Source organism: Rissa tridactyla, chromosome 6, assembly GCF_028500815.1.
Source record: "Rissa tridactyla isolate bRisTri1 chromosome 6, bRisTri1.patW.cur.20221130, whole genome shotgun sequence".
Taxonomy (NCBI): Eukaryota; Metazoa; Chordata; class Aves; order Charadriiformes; family Laridae; genus Rissa; species Rissa tridactyla.
In genome coordinates this window covers 15,503,834-15,530,145 of record NC_071471.1, presented here as the reverse complement: position 1 = coordinate 15,530,145, position 26,312 = coordinate 15,503,834, and the positions used below count along the sequence as shown (strand labels likewise).

At 45.8% G+C, this 26,312-nt stretch overlaps 1 protein-coding gene across 2 annotated transcripts in view; it reads left to right on the top strand.

Moving 5' to 3' along the window:
* The first annotated feature begins 552 nt into the window (after positions 1-552).
* Positions 553-26,312, top strand: part of BOK (BCL2 family apoptosis regulator BOK) — a 35,312-nt gene continuing 9,552 nt past the window's right edge. The window contains exons 1-4 of one of the 2 annotated variants that reach the window (XM_054206820.1): positions 553-645; positions 12,449-13,168; positions 14,036-14,405; positions 18,405-18,533. In XM_054206820.1, the coding sequence (XP_054062795.1) occupies positions 14,183-14,405; positions 18,405-18,533 (352 nt within the window). In that variant the 5' untranslated portion in view covers positions 553-645; positions 12,449-13,168; positions 14,036-14,182. Of the gene's footprint in view, positions 646-12,448; positions 13,169-14,035; positions 14,406-18,404; positions 18,534-26,312 lie in introns of those variants that run through there. The other variant, XM_054206819.1, reaches the window with a different exon arrangement.

Genomic DNA, 26,312 nt, shown 5'->3' with positions numbered 1-26,312 from the left:
ATAAACATCCAGAATAAAGAAAAACTAGGTTAAAAGCTGGTGACAAAAAAAAGTAGTATTTAAACAAGTCTTCTGCTCAACACCCTTCCCCCTGCGCCCCCAAACTCCATCTCAGTTCTGAAAGCCACTCAAAAATAAGCTGCGCTGCAGTCCCCATTCCCAAGTCAAGTTTTACCTGACTGTGAAGCTGGCTCCATTCCTGTCCACAGAACTGGGGCCTTTGTCAGAGATAAGTAAGTGGGTCAAAATTGCTTAACATTCTCTCTATAAAAAAGTAATTATTTCAGAAAACTGTTGTATTCTGCTGTCAGTGTGGCACACATTCTGCTTGGAATAACCCATGTAATTTTCTTGTAACGGAGAAATCTTGAAGGAGGCATTTACAACTTTTGCCCAATAAGCTGATACACCTGACTATGTTTCTGTGAAGTCCGGAGAAGAGCATGAATAGTTGTTAAAAGAAACTTCAACTGATGTGTTCTTAAAAGTTCCACCAAAGTAACACAGCCTTTGCTTTTTGCTAGGAAGTGTTGAGTGAATCACAAGGAGCCCTGTAGCCTGCTCTCCTGCTCTTCGCTGCCCTTCACCAGATGCTGCTAAGAAACTCTTCAGTGAGACATCTCAAAGTTGCTTCCCCACTTGAAGGTAAAAGTGCTGCAGCTGTATTACCGTATCCCCACCTGTTGCATACTTACTTGGGTCAGACAGAAAGGGGGGGATTAAAAAGTGTGATAAGATACCTTAAAGAGGAGCAGCCTGGAGCCCAGTCTACAGATAAAAGCAAAGAATCATAGAATGTGTTGGGTTGGAAGGGACCTTTAAAGGTCATCTAGTCCAACCCCCCTGCAGTAAGCAGGGACATCTCCAACTAGATCAGGTTGCTCAGAGCCTCATCAAGCCTGGCCTTGAATGTCTCCAGGGATGGGGCCTCCACCACCTCTCTGGGCAACCTGTTCCAGTGTTTCACCACCCTCAGTGTAAAGAACTTCTTCCTAATGTCTAATCTAACCCTGCCCTGCTCTAGTTTAAACCATTGCCCCTCGTCCTATCGCTACATGCCCTTGCAAACGGCCCCTCCCCAGCTTTCTTGTAGGCCCCCTTTAGGTACTGGAAGGCCGTTATAACGTCTCCCTGGAGCCTTCTCTTCTCCAGGCTGAACACCCCCAACTCTCTCAGCCTGTTGGGGTTCCAGAGGTGCTCCAGCCCTTTGATCATCTTTGTGGCCCTCCTCTGGACCTGTTCCAACAGGTCCATGTCCTTCTTGTGCTGAGGGCTCCAGAGCTGGACACAGTACTCCAGGTGGGGTCTTATGAGAGCAGAGTAGAGGGGGAAAATCACCTCTTGATCTGCTGGCCATGGTTCTTTATATGCAGCCCAGGATGCGATTGGCCTTCTGGGCTGGCGGGTAGACAGCATCGAGTGCCGCTGCAGGCTTGACTGGGGTTGTAACTGTTTATGGCCAAAACAAACCATGAAGAAAAGACCTCAAGCTCTACATCTTAGCTCTACATCTTACTGCTTTACATCTGCTCTGGCTTATTAAACTCTTCCAAGAAAGTGTCTGTCTGTGGTTCGTTCAAGCACTGTTAGATTTTTCTGTATGAATCACTCAAAACGCTCTGATTTACATTGTTCTGTACCTCTTGAGAAACTTGTTGTGACACTGCTGTCAGAGAGGCCATGCAGGCATCCCTCGGAGAGCTGAGCAGAGCGGTGTGGTATGGCCTGCTGTGAGATGTCCTCTGGTCCCTGGGGCGTGTGGCAGCTTGTCAGTGTTTGAGATGAGGACATTGGTGCTGTTATCCAAGTCCTGGGGCTGGCTCAGGGCTTTCTGCCCTGTTCTGCCCCTCCCATGCGTGCAGTGGGATCTGGAGAGCCCTTCCAGCGCCCTCGCCAATCAGGGAGCTTTGATGGCTCTCGGGGCTGGTACGTGGGTTTTGAAGCAAACCTGGTTTGCTTTTTGTTGGTACCACCAGGTGGCAACAGCGCATTGCAGCCCCACGCTCCTTGCAGGAAGGCAGCACCCACTCCAGCCAAATCCTCCTTGCTCTGCCCTGTCCTTTCGTGCGTGGGTCACCCCTCTGCCTCCCGCAGCCCTTCCTGCTGGTGCGGGAAGTGCTGTTCAAAGCCAGTAGCTGGGCATTCAGCTTTAAAGCACCCATCTCTCGGTTGCAAAGGAGAAGGGAGCGGCTGGCTGGGGAGCAGAGGGTAGTGGCCAGTGGCTGGATTCTACCCTGGCAGTCCGAGGTTTCCTGCTGCGTGGCCAAGGCCAAGACGGGTTCCGTTTCTCATGTCTACCCTGGGTACAAAAACAGCAATTCAGGCACAACGAGGGTAAAACAGCAGAGAGTAAAGTGTGTGTCAGGGAGGGTGACAATGGCCCTGCGTACGGATGGAAACAGCTGCTAAGTGACTGGGTTACATGGTGGCTGGATGACATCAGGTCTGGCGCCTCAACCTTTTCTGTACTGCGCGGTGGAGTCATTATGGGACATTATTTGCAGCAGCCGCTTAGGCACCTTAAGCCTGGAGAGCCCTGAAAAGTGATAGTACTTTCCTAGTGCAAACAGAGCTGCAGAGCACAGCAGGTAGCCTTAGAAGGTGTGCTGTGTTAAGTGCTAAGTGCTCTCCCCGAAGGTAGAGTTACTTAGCAGGATAGACTGTTAAAACTTTACTGTAAAAAGTGCAACAGAATAACCCGCTCAGTGCTGCAGTGCTTGTTTGGAGAGGAACTATTTCTAGCTCCATTAGTATGCCGAGAGGCTGAAGTGGTTTTCTGTATTGTACTTGTGGAGATTAGTGATGTGGAAGAGCACTATTGCTGCATTATGCAGTTAAGCACTAATACTACAAGAATAGAACAGTTATCTTCCTCACAAGAAGATCCTTTTGAATTTGTCACCTTCCCAAGGTATATGCTTTTGCCTAGTGTAAAGTGGAGCTTTCAAGCCCTAGGAAAGAATGCACTTGTACAGAGAAGCAAGGGTTGGACCTCACCAGCAGTTTTCCTCTTTGTCGTGGTTTATGGTTGGTGTCTGTACTTGGACACTGAGCTTCTGTATACCAGATGCTGCTCAAACTCATGCCGAAACAGTCTCTGCTTGAACTTGCAAGCTACGCTGACAGTTTTAAATGGGGATGTTCTACCCACCCACCTGCTCCAGGCCTTAAACCTTGCTCCTTGTAGGAATGCAAGGGGGAGTTCAAAAAGGAATCCACACCTTACCAGAGAGATCAGTTAGCTGGTACTGTAGCAATCCACTTGCTTTGATGATAGCTCTTTGTGAGATCCCTGCTTGTATGGAGACTGCAGCAGACTGTTAAGGGTAAAGTAGTCTTGTTCCTGCTTTCAGACTGTATCGCTACAAATCTTGCAGTATTGACTGCACAGGGCTTGCTTTCTGCTGATATTGTGGCTCTTAAGTCTGTCTTGAGTGTTCAGCAAAGAAAAAAACCTTTATCTCCCAATTCTGCTGGCAAAGTGGAATAAACAAGAGTGACGTTTGCAGCTGTAAAGCTCAGAGTGCAGCTGACTCTTCTGTTGGCTCAGCATCCCTTTGCTTCCCACAGTGAATAATCCCTAAATTAAGCTAGGGTAATTCCAAGCTGAGAGCAAGAGAACTTGTTCTTCCAAGCCATGTTCTAGTGGCCTGTCCAGTGGCGGAAGACAGTTTAAGATCATGTAGCTGAACCCTGGCCTTTAGCAGACCTCTGTGCTCTGCTGAGGCAGGAATGGATGTGGCTAATGTCATTCCTGGAGAGATTTTTGCTTTCCTGCTAGTCTCTTCTGACTACCCTGGAAGTTGTGCACAGATAGGTGGGTGGACCCCTGTTTAACTGAGGGACAAAAGATAGGTGCTGGCATACAGTTTATCTGGGGGATGGACCTGGCAGTCGCCGAACACTTCAAGAGAAAGCCTTGTCTGGAACCACGGAGTATCTATGGAAATTAGTGTAAATGCTTCTTAAAACAGAGAACAAAATGCTCTGCTGGAACTGACAGTATGGCATTGTGCTTCAGTTACCAACCTGCTTTTAAACTGGAGCAACTAAATGCGGTTAGCCATTTGGATAATCCATTTGGAGTTATCCACCCAGGAAAATGAGGAGAAAAAGATGGCACTATCCAGAAGTGCTGCAGGAAAGAAGCTTGTTTTAATTGCCTGCCTATTGCCTGTGCAGACTGGCCAAACACCTGTGCTCTCACCCATGTCCAAACTAGGAGTAGGAGTACTCAGCTGTAATTCTGATAAAACGACAGTGTAGTCATACTTGCGTTTACAAAGATCTCTGCAAGTGCAAATGATAGCCTAACTCACTCTTCTGAGGTGCTTCTGACCCCTTCTGCATTCAAGCTTTCCTCTGTGAAACTCCCGCTGTGTCTTTCTGAAGCTTTGGCTGTATGGGCTGACCTGCTTTGTGAGGACAGCTCCAAGGCATGGGAGCCATTTGGAGACTCCTTGGAAAGGAAACACAGGGTTTCATTTGTGTGTTGAGAGCCACAAGTTTCTTCAGTGGAGTACACCCATTGTAGTGCAGATCCCTGGGTCCGAGTTCAGTATGCAAGGTCTTACAGAGAAAAACCCCTTCTTTCTCGCCCTAGGTGACTTGACAGCTGCTACTCCCCTTGCTGATGGAAATTTTTTCTTATCAGTATGTGTTTTTCATGCCATTAAACTAAAATGTAACACTAAATAAAACTGATTACTAGGATGCATGTACTTCGGCAAAAAGAACTCCCATGCTGTGCATCCGAGATGCCTTGTGGAAGGGAAAACTAGTAATCCATGTTTTCTTAAGGAAAGAGCCCTCTTTGCTCACATTTGTCCAGAAACATTTTTAAACAGGAAGATGCAGAGTTACCTGATTGAGTACATAGTTGCTAGAATTAGGATTCTGAAAAGCTTCTTCTGTCCTCTTGTAAAGCAAGAAGGTGCAAAGCTACCTGCTCTTTTATGCCTCTTTCTGATGAAGGGCTCAGTGCTAGCATCGAACTTCTGTTTATTAATGAATACTTCCTTGGCCTCTGCTGTCTGGACCAAAGCCCCCATTAACAGCTCTATCACGTGAGTTTCTGCAAGGTTCCGTGATCATTTATGTAAATCACTTCATTGGTCTCACGCTGCAGTGGTCTGATCTCATGGCTGCTTCTAGAGCTGAAGTTCTCCTTAAATCACAACGATTGTATTTCTCTTAACAAAATGCTGTGTGTATGTTAGTGCCAGCAAGAAATTTTGTGCTGCTTTGGCTTCTATCCAAGGAAACTGCTCTGTGGTTACCAGGAAATGAGAAATCAGACCTTGAGTGAAAATATGCTTTGGGAGTGTGCAGGAGAAATAGGGCGTAGACCCTGTGCGGGTCTGTGTGAAGCTGATTTTGCTCTGATAACTCACGATGAGCATCATCTACTACTTTTAAATCAAGAAGCTATGTCTGTTAAATGACTCATGCCATACATCTACCCAACTTTGTGACTTCTACGAGAGGGGCATCTCTGACCCTTAAACAACAAATGTTTGGCAGGAAGCATACAAGACGGCACAGTGGCTGCCTGTCTTCCTTATGGAGGGCTGTGAGAGATGTGCTTAACTGCTCCCAGTGTCTTGGCTGCAGTGGAAAGCTCACTACCTGGGAGGGTTTCTCACATTCCTTGCTCCTCTCCAATGCAGCTGCTCTTAAATGTGCGATCTGACTCTGTATGTGTTATTTCTCACTGTCTTTGCCACGCAGAATGATGCTAAACAACACTGGCTCACTCCCTTACAACCACTAGCCCTTCGCTTACAATTACTAAAGTAACTGCACACTTCAGCTGAAAACTAGTCACTTGAATGAGATACATAAAACTACAGTTCTGGGAAGAGAGGTATTTCCCCTTTTTTCTTTGAAAACACTTCCCCTAATTCTAGTTTCACTGATTTCTCCTTCCTGCTGAGTAACTTCAGGTTTAAGCAGTCTAGACTATTGCTGGTGTTTCTTTCCTGTGTGAGCTGTGGGATACTGCACTCTTCTTGCCAGTTCACGAGCACCTTCCTCAGGTGAAATTGCTGGAATGCTAAAGGGAACTTTTAGTGCAAGTTTTCATTTAGAGTTTATTCATTTAGGTAGGTTAATATTTCATAGAATCATTTAGTTTGGAAAAGACCCTTAAGATCATTGAGTCCAATTTAAGCCCTTTCTTTGCTGTAAAACAAAAATATTAGAGCTATAAGCATCTGTTGAAATTCTGAAGTGATATAAAGCACAGCAGTGTGATGTGTGAGTGTCTTGCAAAATACAAGCAACCAGCATTTCTTGCGTTGAGGTTGTTCTTCAGGCTTTTTTGTGAAAAATATTTAGTCTTGCCCAATGTGTAGATTTTTTTTATTTATTTTACTTTTCCTACCTCTCTGGCTCCTCCTAATCAAATTACAAACTGAATTAGCTCAACAAAAGAGACTTCTCTGAGACTGCAACTTCTCTGAAGTTTTGACTTCATCCCCGGAAAACGCTATTAGTCTCAAGCTGCTTATTCATTTCAACAGTTGACTCAGTTCAGTAGTTAAGTAAGGAGTGTATTTTGTTGTTGTGGGGTTTTTTTTTGTCTCGGTTGCTTTTCTGCATTCTAAAAAACTTTTAAACTTCACGTTTGCTAGTTTGATTTAGCACATAAAGACACAATTTTATTTCTATGTTTTTCAATTGCATTTGTATGAATGTTCAAGGGGGTACACAGTAGCAATATGGAGTAAAAATAGCCTACTAAGTAGAAAACACTGTAGACACATTAAGATTTCTGATTTGTATCAGCTGTATAATTACTTAAATACACATCATGTTACGCCTTTATAGCTGGGGAAAAATAACCATAGTGTTGAGCTGTGTTCAGATGCAAATAAAGAGGCCTTAATTCTTGCAAGTCTGAGACTCACCCTCTCTTAGAAACCAGTATAAACCCAGATTAAAATCAGTGACCTCAAACAAGACTTCCTGCTTGCTGATTCTTAAATATGATTAAAATTGACTGAAGTGGGTCCACCCTGAGCATCTTTGGCAATGTCTTTTCACATCTGGCCAGATGTTAGCTGTTGTCATGCCAATGCACAGTGCTACAGTCTGATGCACTGGAGGAGATGTGAAGGCTGGGCAAGAAGCAGAGCACTAAGATCTTCCTGGACCTTGCTGAACTGATGGTCCAAGACCTGTGGCAGATCTTTCCTGAGAGCCTGGAAAAATAACCAGGATGCGCTGTGGAGCCTAGGAAGGGACAACTAATGATGATGGTGGGGTTTTCTTTCTTCCTTGAGCAGGGGTGGGAATATGTATTGCCTCATCCCAAACACTTAGAGCAGCTACTGCACCCAGCTTCATTTCAGAGTCATGTAAACACTCTGGCTCAAAGGGTTACAGTTGAAGTAAGGGAGATGATGGAATTCAAAATCAACAAATGTAAGTTAACCCTGCTTTGGACGCGTACTTGATCAAGCTTATGTTCCAGCCAGAGTAAGGAATTGCTTTTGTCCTGGTTAATGTACATGCCTGATTCAGATATCTTGATGTCAGGTAACAAAAAGTTGTCCCTTTCCATCAGAAGCCATGAGAGCTGTCATCTTAAAAGTGCTGGGAAACCCAGACATGCTGAGCAATCATTGCTCTTGCGGAAGGATCTGTTGATTACCTTCTGTCAGCATTTCTCCGTCTTCTATGGTAGACTAGGAAGCTCCAGATCACTACAGCTGCGTTTTTATATGCAGAAACAACACTGGTGATATAGTTTCATGGACGTTTGTCTTGATGGCAAAGCTGAAATGGTTTGCTTCTGCTTGTAGCTACCTTGGTTGTACTCATACAAATCTGTCTGCAGATATGCTTTGTGTGGAAGGTTTATCGCATCTGGATGAAAAAGAACCAGCCAGCTCCCTGAACCAGTCCACAGGGCCAGCAAGCACAAAATTATACCAGTGCAATTAGGAAGGACAATTTTGGGAATGGGTACGAGCAGCTGACCCTGCTGCTGAAAAAAACCACCCTATACTGCCCCACCAAGCAAAAGGGGTAAACCTTGTTAACCAAAGCAGTCTTGAAGAAAATTTTTGTCAACATGGAGTTCCACAAAGTCTTGAGGTGTATTGTGTGCGTAGAAATGCTTTGCTGGCAATCAGGGTGGAACAGCATCCCAATGGCCAAAGTGCTGTATAGTATAATCAACTGCATATGAAGCAATCATGCACTCAGAATTTGATCTGTGCAGACTAGAGACATCAGCCTGCCCTCCTTGTCTGACAACTTGAAAAGACAGATTTTTTCAAAAGCGTAGTTTTTATGCTTTTAAGCAACTTAGCCTCAGTTGCCTAAGGCTAAGACTGAAGAGCCCGAAGAGCCTTTCTGAAAGTCAGTAAGGGTTTAATTAAAAGTATGGCTAGATTCTGTAAAATTTGAGCCTAAATCCCTTGAAGCGTGTTTTAGGACATGAAGATGTGTGCAGGGTAAAGAGTCCCGCGTTGTGGTTATCAGATCCAACAATCCATTTGACTGTGTAGGACATGTCCATGCACCAACACGTGTCTCAAAGCAGCAGATAAATGTGTCGGAGCTCATAAATGCTGCTGAACCAGTGCAGAAGTGCCTGCACCCCCTTCAGACTCTTGAGATTTCAGGATCATTGCAGGCAGAGGCACCTGCCTGTCTTCACCTGTCCACGTGCGCGTATCCTGTGTGTAAGCATGAACTGATCTCCAAACCTTGTGGGTGATCAACTGCTGTAATGAGACAAAGGCTCATCCTTGCCTTTGTGGGTTAGAGCTTGAAAAGGAAGAGTCCTCTTTGCTCTCTTGGGAATAGTGACCTCATTAGTGCTTTCTGCCTTTTCTGTTTTGGTGGTGCGGTATGTAAATATTTTATTTGTGTTTCAAAACAAAGCTATAGCAGTTGAACAACTTAAAACTTATTTCTTCTTTGTGTCTGCTGCCTTCTTGGCTTATGAGATGATCCGTTCAGTAAAATGTGTCATTTTAAAGCAAATTAAAGGATAGGAAACAACCAAACCAGTTATATCTATTCAGTTAGGCTCTTAAGCTGATGACGCAGCCTCATCAAAGTCGTAGATTTAGCCAGGAGCTGCTGTTTTTACAGAGGGCAGCTGCTGGTTTGATACCTGAGTAGCACCAGGTATCAAACCAACGTTTCCAGAATAAGATTCAGGAATACAGGTAGAGATGTTCTATGATTAACTCATACCATGACTTTCTAACATCAAATTCATGCTACAGTTCCCCCTTCACTGTGTTTGTACATCAGTTCTGGAGTACACCATATTTGTTCTGCCTTTGTCAAAACATACGTATAACAAGGAAGTTGTGTCTACAGTGGCAGGGAGCATGGCAGTGAGTTAAGAGAAGAAAACATTTGGTATGAGGGCTAATCTATGTCAGAAACCTACGTAATGGATTGGATGCTAACATTGATGCATTTAAGTCACTAGACCCATATCCTCGTGAAAGAGAACTGTCTAAAGGCTGTGGAAGATAAGTTCACTGTGTCACATCCCCTTTGGTCTGGCACATGACAGTTGGCACTGCAAAATCCTGCTCCAGAAAAGGTGCTTCAGGGTGATCCCATCAAGTAATACAAATAACTGCTTGGCTTTCAGGAGGCTTTGAATCAAGCCCTTCAGAAATGAGAGAAAGGTTCAAAAAGCCTCAGTGTTTTCCTTGGGACTCACTAAGCTGCTGCTTCCTTGTATTGTTTTCCTGTTGCAGCTGGCAAAATATTTCTGTATAAAAAGAAGCGTTTCTTCTGGCCTCCCTGTTCCTCCTGTATGGCTTCACAACCTAAAGCCTGACGTAGTAGGTGTTTTTGTGGTGGTAAGTGATAACTTCACAAACACAGATTTAAAGTATTGCTGCAAAAATCAGAAGGGAAGAGGCAGTGGGGAGAAAACGCTATGTTTATACTGGGTGAGATAATGTGGAAGGTGGTTCAGGAATGGTTTGCTACAAGGCTTTGGTCTGGTTACAGTGCCAGTGTTTTGCCAGAGCATCTTCCCTCTGAAGGGAAACATTGCAGCAGGCAGGGGCTAGCGGGGTTGGTTCCCAGGCCCTCTGCCTGTTAACTGTGTGTCTCTAGCGTCACTCTGCTTCTCTAAGTCCCTGCTCCATAGGTGTTTTAGAACATTGGATCTATGTGTTGAGTGTGTAGTTTCTGCTGGAGTTGTTGTAGGCTGTGTGAAATGGCTGGGATTGGCACTGTGAGGTGAAACAAAACAATACCTCAGATAGAAACCAGGCCGTGTGAACACAAGGCTGGAAATTACCTCCTTAGTGTGCTCGGGTTTGTTCTTGTGCTATTGCAGGAAACTGTATCACGCAGACCCTTTCATAAGCTTAGTGCGCTCACAATTAGCTTTTTTGCTTCCACTGCAACTGTTAAAAGGCCCTTCCAGAGACTTACTTCTCTAGTGGTTAAATTATTTAATATTGAGCATAAGCTGTCCACATTTAGACTATTGCTGTGTTCTCACTGATGTGGTTTCTCCAGGGTTTGCTTCCACTTGATGTACTTAGAAAATGTAGACATATCTCTGCGGTCCCCTGGTTTTACTAAATGAATGCTCCAAGCTCTTTTGGTCACCCCATCGGAGATAGGGAGGAGCTGTGGTGTGGAGCCTGTTGTTTCAGCCAGAACACTCTCATGCCAGTAATAGCTACACTGGGAACAGTGGTTTTGGGTGATAGAAGTTGTTTCTGCACTGTTTCCTGATACTCCTTTGTCACAAGGTTTTTTTCCAGTATAGATCTAGCCTCTAAGTGTTGTAGCCTAAACATACTATGGAAAAAGGGGCTCAGATTACACTGGCAGCTCCTTGGATTATAACACCCTGTTCTTTTGCGTCCAGTTGAGCACTGTATACTGTGGTTTCATCTATTTTTACTTATAGAGGTATCTTTCAGTGTGAAGCTGTATTTTTAGTATGTAAATAATATAGGTAGAATATGGTGCACTGTTGTTTGGGGGTTTTTATACAAAGTTTGGTTTATTATACACAGCCTTCATCCTTCTAGTTTTTGTGTCTTTGCTGCAGGGTGGAAGTTGAGGGGGTGCTGCATGCTGTGACAGTCGGGCAGGGAACACGTGGGATGGGTTTGGCATGCGTGGAGAGCTGGGAAGCACGGTGGCACTTGCATATTTGCCAGAATTCTGGGCAACGTTATCATTAGTTAAGCAATACTGATATTTAAGCACTCGTCTTTGTTTCAGAGCTCTGCTGAATAGGCATGGTTTAAATAGGACTACTGTTTCAAGCTGTTGGCTGCTGCAGGAAGCTAAAACATAATTTTTAATTATTTTTCAGCCATCAGAGTTGCAAAGGGAAAAATATGATTTTTCCAAGAGATGATCAGGAGCACTCTGCAGAGAAGGTGTGGGTTATGGGGTGGGCAGTGGCACAGGATTTCTGGAGTCTTGATTCAGGGATGGGCCTCTGTCTATAGTGATTGTATCTAAATTTGTGGAAGGCTAGTGGATAAAACCAAATTTCTGAGACAATCTTTGAGCAAATACTTCTGGTGCTGGAGTCATTATTGCCATCTTAACATGACCATATCGGGCTAAGCCAGGGGTCCCCAGCTGACGACTGCTACATACAGGTACCTCTCCTTAACCCTGCTCCTTTCCCAGAAGAAGCCAGGTCAGAACAAGGATCTGTCGCCGCTGGGAGGATGGGCTTTACCGCAGCCCCCTTCCCAACGCAGCAAAGCAGTCTCCAGCAAGCAGTTAATGGCAGACCAAAACGTATGCTTTGTGTTAAACCTGTGCATGAATTGTCTGTTGGATGCTGGCCAGAGTATTTGATGCATCATATAACAAGGCTTTTTCATGCAGTTTGTTTGTTTGTTCTTTTTTATCCCCCAATTTTGAAACCAGCAGTGGTACAGGTTGTGCTTGGGGTTTTTTTTGTGATCAACACCTTGGAGAGGTGTACTTGACTCTGTCTTTTCTCAAAGGTGACGTGCAAGAAATGGCAACCCCTTTTTTCTGACCTCCTTTTGGAAAGGCTGTATTTTGAACATGCCACGTGCGCAGTCGTTAATCTATAAATTGTAATTTGTTGGGGAGAATTTGTGTTTGCGCTGGTAGAATTTCTTGCAGGAAACTTCTATTTCTAAAACCTCTTTTGTTTCAAATCATAACACAAAAAGCCAACATTTGTACATGATCTGTTGAGTTGAAATGGTATCTCTCACACACACACAAGAGTTGAGCATTCTGGCATCAATACAATAACATTTGCAACAAGAAGTTGATGTTGAAATGAATTTCTCACTATGTTGGAACTAATCGAAATGTTTTCCTTAGACTTTGTATGTTAGTTTTCTTAACACGCTGAGATGAAATGGACATGTTCCTGCAGAACACTTCATTCTGGACAAACGATTTCCTATCAGCAAACCCGCTTCTTTTTTTTAACCAGGGTACTCATAGTTTGGGGAAATGCAAGCACCACTTGCTTTCGCCCGGAACTGGACCTCTCTTCGTTAATCGCCTCCATCGTTTCGGATTGAACTGGTATGACTAGCCCACTGCTGAAGCATGACAACCTGCAGTTCCCTGACTCGGCTACCATATGAAAATGACCGGCCAGCATCAACTCTGCAAAAGCCGCCACAGGACTTCCCCAAGAGCTATTCCTGTTTCAGCAGTGCATTCACCGCTGGCTGATACGTGGGGTAACCTGCTCCAGAAATTATGCTCCTACCCTCACCCCGAAGTCGAGTCCTTTAAGGAAGCCGTAGGCGCTGACAGTAGCACAACAGAGAACCTCCTTAAGAGGGAAGAAAGGGGAGGAGAAATCGTTGCTTTCTGGCTGTAGCAACCCCACCTCCCGGTTATTTCATCTTCCTTACAAGGCTAAAGCTAGAAGCTTTCCTCTGCTGCCTGGGTCCTTTAAAAGCAGCAGACAAGCCCCGAGGATCCCGGTGGAGTGCAGCCGGGATGGGAGGCTGACAGAGCTGGGGAAGGGGGCACTGGCGTGAGCCCTGCGGGGAGCACGGCGGCGCGGGCTGGTGCTCTCCAGAGGAGAACTGTGACAGTATCCTATGAACCCAGGTGTTCACTGATGCAGAGCTTCCAAAGAAACATGAAACCAAACCCAAAAAGAAATGATTGAGGGGGAAAAAGTGCAACATGAGAGGTAAATATATTTTTCATTGGGAAAACAAAAAATAACTGGTTTTATTTCATTTGAAAGTCATTATTGTAAGTAGATGTCTGAAGCTGGGGACTAACATATGAATAAAGACTTTGGTCTGACTGACTTCAAAAGCAGTGCTGCAGTAAAAAGTCGGATCAACAGATTAATTCAGGTGTGTCTGAAGAAATTTTGAATTTTATCTTTAGGCATTCACGCCTGAAAACTGTTTTAAAATCTGCTTTTCTGTTTTGCTTTCTCTGCTATTGCTAAAGGTTTTTGAAGCATGCATGTTGCTTTGGAGGGGAAAAAAAAAAAAGAAAGAAAAAGAGTGGCAGAACCAAAACTTAAACTGAGAATGTGGTAAACTGTCTCCAGTGAGACACTTCAAATGCTCCTGTATCCCTGTTCTTGCAATAGTGCCATTTCTTCAGAAAGATCCATGACCTACTGAGCTGGAATATCTGTTGACATCTGGTTGAGGTTACTGTAGCTGGTATTTGGGATTTAGGGGTTTTTTTTCCAGTTTAATTGAAACAAGCTGAGATTGTCTACGCATTCTATGAATTGTTTCCATGCTCTGACCATCTAGTCTTTCTGAAGGGTAATTCTGTGACTGCTGAATCTGAACTGGAAAAGAGGAAAGAGCTTGATAGCGCAAAACTGCAGCCCTTCTTTGAGTCATGCCGCCAGTGAAAATCAGAGTGGCTGAAAGGTGGATGACTTTGTCCCTTGTCTGTAAATGCACCGAGACAAACATTTTGTAAATATGATACTACTGTCCTTAGTGTAACTGTAAGTTATATTACTTGGGCTTCTGATTTGCATCTTTGCAATGCTAGACGACTTACAGATGCTTTTATTTGCCAGATAAAATGAGAAACTGGCCTTTTGAGAGTAACTGCTGGGAGCTCTGACAAACCAAGAGACAGAGGATTACTATACAGCTCCTGCAGATTCTCATCTAAGGCACCAGGTCGGCTGTGTGTGCCGAGGTGTACGGTTCAGCAGCCAAGGATGGAAGTGCTACGCCGTTCCTCAGTCTTTGCTGCAGAGGTGATGGAGGTTTTTGACAGGTCTCCCACTGACAAGGAACTTGTGTCCCAAGCCAAGGCTCTCTGCAGAGACTACATAAACTCAAGGCTAATTCGAGCAGGTGTCAGCTGGAGCAAACCTGAGTACAATGTACCAATGCCTGGCGGTAAGCTGGCTGAGGTGTCCACCATACTGCTGCGACTAGGTAAGTCCCTGCAGGTATGAGTGGGAACTGAAACTATATGGAGCGATTCAGACCAGACTAAGGTTTCTGGAATTTATGAGTGCCAAGAGGCTTTTCATGTGATGATATAGAGGTTTTTCTTCTCTGCTTTTGGGCATTTAGTTTTGTTTTTGTTGATCTTCCCTAAACAGCTCCTTTACTTGCATTGCATCACTCCCTTGGAGCACTGCTCAGCACAATTTTTCTGCAGAACTACTTTTTTCTGAGGACTTGCTACAACCTAAAAGTATGACACAGTCCAAGAAAGCCCAACAGCAAACTAATTTTATCTGCATAAGACCCCAGCTGTGTAACGGTTTTCACAGAAGTTTCAGTAGTCTTTCTCAGCTTGGCATTTTAACAGGTCTTGTAGTGTTTTCTCCAGACGCAGGTGACTTGGCTGCCATGACGCAAGCCAAGCTGGCATCTGGTAGAGTACTGCTGCCTCTAGACTTGGGCTTCATCAGTTGCTTGCCCAGCTGCAAGGGCATTTAATTTGAGGGGTAGTTGCTTAGACCACATGCGTTGGAGATTTTATAAAAGCTGTTTTCAGTGACAATGTGTTTGATTTTTCCTTTGCCTACCCTAATCATTCAGCAAGACGTGAGTTTTCTTGCTTTTTGTTGGAGCAAGGAGGAGTTGGCTGCTGTTGTCTGGCAAACACTGCCATTCAGTGCCCAAACTAGCCAGCATCCCCCATGGCCAGGTGACCGCTGGGGTTGCAGGGAGAGCGATTTAAAGGTTATGCCTGTAGGCTGCTACATGAAGACATTCTCTGCAGTCGTGCTAGTACCAGGAGCACGCTCTAAATGCTGTCAGTTGCCTGGCCTTTTGCTTTAGGTTTTAGCCTCCTGCGTGTTCAAGTCAAGCTATTTTGTCTTTTGGGATCTCAACACCCTCGTTCTTGGAAGTTGCTTCCAACATTCCTCTTTGCCTGCAGGCTGGTATATTAGTTCACATCTGGCTTGGAAACTACCACTAGCATTTGCATCTGACTTAATTATACCAAAGTTCAAATAAGTCAGGTGAAGTAACCTTTATATAAGCCTAACAAACTTGGGACCAGGCTGGTCTCCCCACTTTCTCCCCTTTCTTTCTACTTCTGTTTGATATTATCCCAAATTTCTTTTTAAGGCGTAGCTGTTTTTCTTTTGACTGACTTTTTTTTTTTTTTTCCCATTCATTCTTTTTCACTTTTTCTCTCCTATGCTGACTTTACTTCTATTTTTGTTTTCAGTGGTTATTTGATCTTTGGGGTTTTTTTTGTTCTGTCATTCTCACTACCTTTTTGTCCTCCATTTCTTCTCTGCCTGGGTTTGGGGATTGAGATTTGTTTGCTTTCAACCAGATCTTCTGTGGGTGGTCAGGAGCATGTTAAAGGGCAAACAGGTGGCAGACTGGATCTGAAGGCGTCTCCTGGATGACTCTCCTGTTACTTCTTCCTGTCCAGATGGAAAGATTTGGCTGATAGTTGCAGGAACTTGGCGCTTTCTCTGAGCAAATCTGTTTGGAGACAGCCATGTGGTACCCATGCAACAAGAAGGGTGAGCAGTCCTCCTTATTAGGATGAAGAGTTGTTTCTGAACTGTTTGTTCAGAAATGCTGCTTGCCACATGGCCTGTCCCTTTCTTTTCCCCTTTTCGTCAATAAACCAGTACAAGGCTGAGTGGTATCCAGCCACCTGCCAGGAACAGTAGTCCTTAGCTGCTTGCTAAGCAGTGCAACAAGCCAGACCAGTTTTTTTCTCCATGATAGTGCTGAGAAGCTGGTGGAGATGAGAAATCAGAGTATTTCCTAGCGCTCTTGCACATGCTGAGGCAGTAGAGAGTCTGACGGGCTAGCAGAGGTGCTGGGCACAGGCGGTGGCAGTTGCAAAGTCTTGGGGAGTGAGAGCCCATCAGCTCAGTGAGGCTTAGCAGCTAATTAATGCAATTAACGAGTCAGAGGTGGTAAAACCTAATGGTATGGCCAATTGAGACACCCCAGGCCAACCTGCCATATGTGTCAGAGGTCTGGTTTATTTGAACTTGTCTCTTCTCTAGTTAAGGCCGAGGCAAGTGCCATTTCACCTCTGCATTGGGCTTCTGCATGTGGGAACAGTCACTGCTGCCCTAACTGTTCCTCCATGATTACTGGAGGAGGATTAAAGGAGGAGAAACACACAAATTGCTCTAGATGTTGCTAAGTGTGCAGTTGGGCATTTGAACATGGACACTGAAGACTGCCACCAATGTAACGTGCTGCTGCAGAGGTCCTGGGCCCCTGGGGCAGGGAGTCTGTAAGCCTGGGGTACTTTCCTGTGCTTTTCTTTCTCTGCTGCGCTTGTCTGCCCTGTGCATTGCTGCAGGGCAGGGCCTGCTTTAGCAGCATGTGTGCCTCCAACCAAAACCTGATCTCATCTGGGGCCTCCAGGCACTGCTTGTTGAAAGCCGTAACAGTGGCAGGCTACCAAGTGCCGATCCCAGCCTCCCATGCCTCCCTTTCAGCTAACCACGGGCAGGGCTATCCCCGTTTCCTCACATTTACAGGGAAGCCTGTGTGCTCCCTGCAAGGAGAAAACAGCTGTTAAGTAGTACAAGTAATCTTTCCCCTTATCAGGGCTGACCACGTGTTGGCAGGGTTTCCTCTTGCCATCAGATTGTGTGGGACAATCACACACACACACAAAGGGCCTGGAGAGCGTGTCTGTCAAATTCTGTAGAGCTGGGCTTTGCCCGTGCTGTGCTGAGTGCCAGTGACGAGTTAGATGAATTAAGGTCCAATAGCTAATGACTCTATAACGAACTCCTGTGTCATAGGGTGTCATCTTCTTTTTCAGTCCCCATCTAAATGAAATTTTCAGGAAGATCAGTTGCCCTCTGACTAGGGCAAGTCATCTGGGTCTTGCAGTGGGATGTAAAGCTGTTGTGACAGCTCTCCTCTTCCCCTGTGTGCTCCAGAGAACCTTTGAGCAGGAGAAGGATGCAGAGCAGAATGTCCTAAATCTAAACCAAATAGGAATCTCCATGCACAAAGGGCATTGGTACCCTGCAATGTTTGCGTTGTGTAATGCTCCTGCAGCAGCCATGCAACCCTCATTAAGTATCTGTAAACCCCTATAGAGAGATAAATCCATTGGAAACAGGGATTTGTAATTCAACTGCTCAAAAATATTTTGGTTTGCTACAGAGGAAGAGCTTTACTGCTGTTGCCTGAGGTCCACAGCATAAACCTGTGGGAGGAGATTCTCTGCTTGTCCTTGGTATTTCCACCTTGGTCTTCAAGCTAGCCTAACACCTCCAACTATATCCCATCTGGGGAGAAAACAACCTGGAGGTTAAAGCATGTGTCTGTACTGAGAACATTGTTGCTGAGGAGTCATCCAGGCAAATGAACATCTCTTTAACCATTTGGAGGAGAGAAAGAACCCCAGATTGTCACTGTGTGAGCGTAAAATAGCTGAGCTGATAGTTACTTTGCTCAATGTTGTGCAGCTCTGGGTGGATCCTTGGCTTTCATCAGCCTCCAACATTCTTGAGTCGCTCTCATCTTGAGGCTTTGTCTCATAGGGTGTTGAGAAAGGGCGTATCTCTCAAAAGCTTATGTAGATGTACGTGCCTCCTTTTTGCTTCTGAAAGAAAAATGAGATGTCTTTGTTTATCTGAGGCCAGTCTGCTGTGTTGGAGGAAAGGCAGGCATCCAGCCTGGGAACATCACTTATATTGGAGACTACTGCAGTCACACCACTGGTACAGGGCCACTGCCTGTCCCTGATCCCTTTAGAAGTCCCAGGCACAGGGTTTATTAGGAAAGCAGGGTGCAGGTGGCAGGGGATTGCATCTAAATGAGCCTAAGCGCTCTGCTGCCTACCTAAAATAAGGTGGAGCTGGGGTTAAGTCTCTCCAGCTAGAGGAATATGTGGGGTGGCCCCAGCTGTAATTCCTACATGGTGAGAGCACGACTTGGTGTTCTGCGTGCTGACTCCAGACTGTTTGTTTCCAGGGGATGAGCTGGAATACATTCGTCCCAACGTCTACCGGAATATTGCCCGCCAATTGAACATCTCGCTGCACTCAGAGACAGTGGTGACGGATGCCTTCCTGGCAGTAGCTGCGCAGATTTTCACTGCAGGTATTGTGCCCTGACAGATATGCAGACAGGGCTGGGCGGAAACGAACAGGATGGAGCCACCTCTCTCAGAGAAGGCTTGTTTCTGGGATGGCCTGCAAGGTGGGGCATGGTTTCTGAAAGGGCTGTGGGCAGTTTGGCACTGCACACTGCTTTAATGATTTAATGAGACCTCCTCTGTGCTCTGTTGTTCTGGCAGGGAAATACTCTTTTATTATATCCTCCTGGCAGGTTTTCGCTCATTCTAGAAGGCATCTCCTGCCCTTCCTCGTTAGGAGGTAGTGTTACCTCATTGCACAGGGAGGTTGCTCATTCCAAGCTCCTTTGCTCACCATTGGCAACTAGAGAAGATTCATTACATGGGAGTCTCCCTTGTTCCAGCTCACTCTGCTGAGCCAGAACCAACTCATCACAAGGGAGTTCCTCTCTTTCTGGCTTCCTTTTCCCCAGCAATAGCCAGAACTGCAATGGAACCTGCCGCTTGCAGTTGCTGCTTCTCCATTCTCCTACTCAGAGAGGCAGGAGCCTCCGTCCTCGAGGCTAGCTGTTCCAGACAAGCAGGTGCTTTGAGCTTTCGTACTGCTTAGACGTGAATGTTCTTGTGCTTTTGTTTGACTGTTTCCAGAGATGATTGTCAAAATCAAAGGTACGCTTTGTGCTGCATTCCTGCGCTCCACCTCAGCCTCCCTGAAAACAGTCCCTGCCTGTGACTGGGAATACAGTCTGGGGGAATCAAGGGAAGAGAAATGTTTTACTTGGAGATTTATGTCAGACAAGTCCTGACATTGTTGTAGGTTTTCTGCAGTGTTTCATTGTGTTGTTCATGGAAGGTATAGTAGATGTTAGAGACTGGAAACAAAAACAAAACAAACAAACAAAACCAAAACAAACAAACAAAACCAAAACAAACCAACAAAAACCCAAAACAAAACACACAAAAAAAACCCCAAAAGATGGTTACTTGCTAACACCATAGTAATGTGAAGATGCTGGATCCAGTGACATTGATATGGGAAGTGTCACAGGAGGCAGCTGGTACAGGATAGAAGTCCAGGTTTATGTTGTACTTTCAAGTAGGCTTCCTCACTCAAAAGATTTTTATCTTCATAATCAGCTATGCGTTTTTATGCATATGCACTGCATGGGAACAACTGACACCCTAGAGAAGCCCTGTGCTGACATCCTGGACTTCAGATCTGAAGCATGGTGTGCTGGAAAGCACAGATCCTTTCCAGAATCACAACAGATGACAAAATAGATCTCTGAGAGGCAATGCAAAAATACAGCTCCCAGCAGGGCAAGTAGGGCAGATTTATTCCCTGGATCAAAGAAACTGAAGCTGTGCCATAAAAAATGGATGTAATTGGATTCTATAGCTAGTACTGCAGCCCTTGGGATCCTTTCAGAGCATGTCTGGAATGCAGATTGCCTTTGGGATGGCCATATGGGCTTGGGAGGCCATATGGGCTCAGAAGGCAAGAGCTGGGCAAGTATGGCAGGAATGTCTGAGTGTGGCTGTGTTCAAAGTGCAGGTGCCCATTCTCATCACTTAGTGATGAGCTTTTCTTGCGTCACGGCTTACAGAAAGATGAAGGTCAAGTTTGCAGGCTCAGGTATTTGTATTGCAGGTAAGTAGGTTATCTTCTTAGATGACTATAGCTGACTACATCAGAACTGGCCTACCTCCAAAGCTGAAGTGACACAGGGAATTAAGCCAGAAAGGTGGATGGCTGCGTAAACATGATGCTGGGGACAAAGCCCTGCTGGTTTCTGGGAGTCCTGCTTTCGCCAATGTATGTTGTCAGATCCACCCTCGGTGCCTGGGAAGGTCATGGAATTGAGGCACATGAAGGACAACCAGGCAATCAGGCCCAGTCAGCATGGGTTCATGAAAGGCAGGTCCTGCTTGACAAACCGCATCTCCTTCTATTACATGATGACCCACTTAGTGGATGAGGGAAAGGCTGTGGATGTTGTTTACGTGGAATTTAGTAAAACTTTTGACACCATTTCCCACAGCATCCTTCTGGAGAAACTGGCTGCCCATGGCTTGGACAGGAGTACTCTCTGCTGGGTAAAAAACTGTCTGGATGACTGGGCCCAAAGAGTTGTGGTGAATGGAGTTCAATCCAGTTTGCGGCTGGTCTCAAGCGATGTTCCCCAGGGCTCAGTACTGGGGCCGGTTCTATTTAATATCTTTATCAATGATCTGGACGAGGGGATTGAGTGCACCCTCGGTAAGTTTGCAGACGACTCCCAGGTTGGGTGGGAGTGTTGGCCTCCTTGAGGGCAGGAAGGCTTCGCAGAGGGGTCTGGACCGATGGTCCGAGGCCGATGGTATGAAGTTCAAAAAGGCAAGTGCCAGGTCCTGCACTTGGGTCACAAAAACCCCAGGCAGTGTTACAAGCTTGGGGCAGAGTGGCTGGAGAGCTGCTTGGTGGAAAAGGACCTGGGGGGATGTTGGTTGACAGCCATCTGAATATGAGCCAGCAGTGTGCCCAGGTGGCCAAGAAGACCGACAGCATCCTGGCCTGTATCAGCAATAGTGTGACCAGCGGGACTGGGGCAGTGATTGTCCCCCTACTTGGCACTTGTGAGGCCCCACCTCAAGTGCTGTGTTCAGTTTTGGGCCCCTCATGACAAGAAAGGCATTGAGGTGCTGGAGCGTGTCCAGAGAAGGGCAACGGAGCTGGTGAGGGGTCTGGAGCACAAGTCTTGTGAGGAGCATCTGAGGGAGCTGGGGGTGTTCAGCCTGGAGAAGAGGCGGCTAGGGGGAGACCTTCTCCCTCTCTACCACTCCCTGAAAGGAGGGGGTAGCCGGGGGGGTTCGGTCTCTTCTCCCATGTAACAGGCGATAGGACAAGAGGAAATGGCCTCAAGTTGCACCAGGGGAGGTTTAGACTGGATATTAGGAAAAATTTATTCACTGAAAGGGTTATTAAGCATTGGAACAGGCTGTCCGGAGAAGTAATGGTGTCGCCATCCCTGGAGGTACTTAAAAGCCAGGAGACGTGGTGCTGAGGGACATGATTCGGTGGTGGTTTTGGCAGTGTTAGGTTAATGGTTGAACTTGATGAAGTTCCCTTCCAACCTGGACGATTCTATGATTGAGAATTGCAATTTTTGTTGTTCTTCAACTTCTTAGCTCAGGAGTCAAGCGAAAAGTGTGGATGACTTAAAATGCTTTTGTTGAAAGTAAAGCTAGAAATTGTAACTCTTGGTTCTAAACTGGGGATTTTCAGGATAATAAGAATGGGATCTGGACTCAGCCCTTTGAGGCTAGCAATGCTAGAAGCTTTGGGAACATAATAGAAGCCCAGGCTCAGGCTGTGTTGCTAGTGCTGCCCCTCGTCTGGGGACACCGTGCTGCATAAATGGCTGGCAGTTGGCCGGCTGCACAGGGGGTGGGTTCAAACCTTCCTGGTGCTCTGTATGCTCCGTTTTTCCTTCTTTCTCATTTCTGCATCAGAGGAACTAACAAGATAACCCGTGAGCGTGAAGCTAGGGTTGTGTATTCAATTGGTTTTATCAGTTCGTTATTGTCATTTCTCTTGCTACAATGCTGCTGAGTGGTAGAGGGGGAGGAGTTTGCTGATTTTTAACATTCCTGGATCCCAACTGCAGTCTCAAGACTCGGCATTTAATGCTAAATCCAGCAAATCAGAGTTGGCTGTGGCAGCCAGACATTCATTCCTAATTTTTTTCATATTTCAGAGGAAAGAGTCTCTTACTGAGCAAAGGAAACCAGAGACTCAAGTTCAGTCTGAGTTTTTGTGCCAATTATCAACAACTAAAGCATCTCGGCCTGTTTTTCACTGTCCAGTTTATTAAGAAAACAGATAGTCTGACACGGCAGTTACCTAGACAGTCTGGGGAGCTCCATTAGTCACTTACAATACCTTTCCAGCAAGGGAGCGAGGGATTTTGACCCTATCTTGCTGGAGAGGTTTTCTCCGTAATCTTTTACGTGGCTTTCTTCCTCTCTCTGGTCTGGTTTTGAGTCTTTACAGTGTGGCTCTGGCTGTGCTTCCTTCCGGTCCGCACTGTCTACAAGTCTTGACTAAGCACAAGCCCTAGGTGGACCTCTTAAGAAGGCAAGACTGAGGACATCTGTTATTCTTCTTGGTCTCACTGCAGGGGTACGTTGTGCCATATTTGACTTTACAGCATTCTCTATTCTAGTTATCTCAGGTTTGGCTTTTCTCTGGTGTAGCAAGGACAGCTTGAATCCCAATTACAACAAGATTAACAGCTGAGAATATAGGCAGAAGGTGAGCAGGTCACAGAGCATGGTAAGACTCAAGCTGTATTTTGATTCCCTGTTTCCATACAACCTATTAGTTCAGGCTGAGTAGAGCCCATCTGTATGGACACTGGCACAGCAGAGCCCTGACCTGCTTTGGATGTTGAAGGATCTGCAGCGGTATCACCTCTGTGACAATACCACTAGTTCCGGTGTGTGGTCCAAAGCTGCTCTGCAGCCAGCAGGAGACTTTCAACTGACTTTAACAGGCTTTGGATTGGGGCCTGGCTGAGCTGGTATTTACATTAGCTGTTTAAATAAATCCCAGAAGGACGGAGCCACTTGGTGGAAAAACAGAAGTAGAAAAAGGAGATGCATTTTCCTTTCCTAAAGAAAACGGTTTCTTCCAGTTGGTAAGAGCTGCTAGGCATGAGGGCTCTCTGAAAGCTTTCATCATGGTTTTGTATTGGTTTGGGTGCTCGTCAGTTTTTAATCAAGAGTACTTGGGCTGAAGTGAACCCTGTACGACAGGCCTGCAGGGTTAATGGGTTCTCAGGAGCAAATACTTTCCCCTGGAGGTGCAAATGCTGTTAGAAATGCCTCCCACTGCTTCCTCATCCCTTTGGCCTTATGAGTTGAGCTTCCTGCCTTATGCACATCCTTCTTGGCTTCTTTCTCTCCACCAGAGGAAAGCATATTGTGTCTGGCTGTATTCTCCCAGCATTTCCCAGTGTTGAAATGTAGCACTTGATCGTGTTTCTCTTAGGTCTGATTTGCGAGTTGGGCTTTGATGCTGAGTGGAGCAGAGGGAAGTTTATTTGAGTAACCTTGGATAGCATGGTGCTCTGAGACTCTGCACAGTTGTGTCTCGTGGCTTCTTGAGCCCTCCCCTGGGGCAGGCAAGCTGATATGCAGTGGGAACACTTTCAAGAGCGGTCCTCTCCTGCTAATTCATTTTCCCCTGGGCTGGCCAGTGTTTACATACCTTCAGCTCCATGACTGGCCTTGAGTCTGCAACTTGTATTTCGTATTTTTTAAAATGCCTTCTAAGCAGCTTTTACTTTTTCTGTGTCCTTTTGTTCCATCTCTGTGAGCAGAAGCTCCAGAGCTTTCTCTGTTTTGGTCACTCCTTTCTGGACCAGTTTTCCATTCCTTCTTGTCGTTAGCTCCTGTAGATGCTAGTCCACACAGTGGGAAGCTGTGAATAGATTATCTCTCTTGGTGATGAGTGCCCGTCTCGTCCAATGTGGATGGCAGCCAGACCTGTAGAGGAATTTGGAGCAAGACAATATGTAGTCTCTGCTCGTGTGCACTGGCCAGATGCAAATCCAGTTTATGCCAAGGGATGCATCAAGCTAGTGTCACCCTAGTCTGGACATCACAGGGGCCAGAGGCACTGCCCTCCCAGTAGATTGTGCTCCTCTGCCCCTGTCAAGGGAACCCTTGAGAGAGAAAAGTTAATGGAGCTGGTGTCCTGGAAAAATGCAGATGAGGGCTACTGTGGCCGGTTCCACTGCCCTGCCTGTGGCTCCGTGGCTGCTGGAGCCCTCCTGGGGCAGCAGGGCCAGCCACAGGCATGGCCCAGCTTTGATCTCGAGCTGCTGCTAGAGGTGTCTGGTCTTCCCTTGCTTCAGGGCTCCCCTACAACATCTTGTGTGAAAAAGGGCATAAGCTGTGCCCTGCTGTCTCAGTGAGGAGCCCAGACTGCTGTCTCCATCTTCTGCCTCCAGCAGCGGCTATAGAAGTTTCCATGCAGAGAAATCAGGAGGGGATTTCCTCCTCTCCCACCCCCATGGCCCAGCTATGCTGGTAGCAGGAAAAGCAGACTGAACAATTGGTTTGTCCCTTACAGGCATGCTCTGTAAAGAGGAGGATAATGGGAAGTGACCGCTGAGCCCTTCATGTTGATCACCATGATAAGCATCAGCCAACAGCTTGTCCTCTTTCTGCCGTCCGTGTGAAAGAGAGAGTGCAGGGGAAGCATTCACTTCGTGCAAGTCCTGCAGGAAGCACCACTACATAGCAATTTTGGCAAAGAAGCCAGAGCTGAAGGGCTCTTCATCCTCCCTGGGAGGAGAGCCCTGAACTGACACATCTGTAGACCAAACTGCTTTCCTGTGTATTAGGGAAATCATAGGTCTATTGAGCTTTTATCTTTCGTAGGCTGTGGACAGACTTTTTTTCTGTTGGAAAGAGAAACTTGGGTTTAAAACAAAGTTAATCAAGACTGCAGCCATCTTTCTTTACCAGGGTGGCCTCAGCCCCCTTTTAGTCTTTGTTACTGACATGTAAATATCTCAAAGCTAATGGAATTGCTTCAGATACTTAAGAAAGAGTGCTGTCAGTAAAAGCTTGGGAATGAGCCAGTGAACTCTTCCCTGGAATTTTGGGTAACTTTGGTTCATGTAACTCAAGCCACACTTCTGCAGGGATGGAGAACTGTAAAAACTGACTTACACTAAAGCTGAGTATAAGCCATCTGAGGCTCTGGTCCAGGAGATTGTGGTCGGCAAGAGGTAACCCCTTAAAGCCTCTTTCATTAGGTGGGGAGGTGTCAACCTGCAGCAGGACAACCTCTTTCTTGCCAGGAGAAGCCCTCTGTCTAGTGTTTTCTCATGTGGTTTCATAGCCTTTTCCTGGCTCGTTCTGCTGGCTGTCATGGTGACATGCAATGTGAGAAAGACAGATAAATAGTGTGAATACCACACAGGGGGTGAACTTCCTGAGTGACAGCTCTGGGGAAGGGACACCACAGGGCCCACTCAGAAAATAAAATCAGAAGAAGAGTAATAACCAATTTAGCTATATTAATAACTTCCTCTGATCTTGGAGGTAGTGCTGGTGAAGGACAGAGTATGATAGGAGACTCTGAGCTACTGCTCTTACCGTTGCTACAGAGGCTCATAAAAGGATCATGTGTAGATCTTGATCTTATATCAGTCATGAGTGAAAAATGGCTTTTCTTGAAAACTGAATGGATTTTCTTCAGTCTAACAAGCCATTTTGTGGCTGACATTTGAACAGTTTCTCTAAAGTTTAGGGTTCAGGGTTTTTTTATTTAAAAAAAAAAAGTAATTCTTAAAAGTGTTAGCATTATTGTCCCTTTTGAGGCACTAAGTGGAAGGATTGTGGAAATCCTCTGAAACCTGTATGTATTGTAAAGGAATATGGGGAGCTCTGCAGTGGTGTGAGCAGGCGTGAGGAGTCTGGAGCTCCATCCCGGAGAGATGGGTCAGGGTGCCTGGCGATTGGGGAGTGCGATGAAGGAAAGAGGGAGACTCTTCACTTAAATGCATTTAAGTTGTATTTAAGGGTTTACTTTCTTAGCTGATAGATTGCTGAGCACATCCAGTTTTCTGATCCTGTGTTTAACCCCTTCTGGTCCTTAGATCTAGTGACTGAACAAATCTTTCCTTCCTCTCACCTGTTTTCTTTCTTGTTGCAACCCAGCAAGAATGGGTTTTTGTGGTTTTTAAATACTGAAACTTCACCTGGCTTCTGGCTACGTTTGGGAGAGACCTTGGACAGATTCCGTAGAG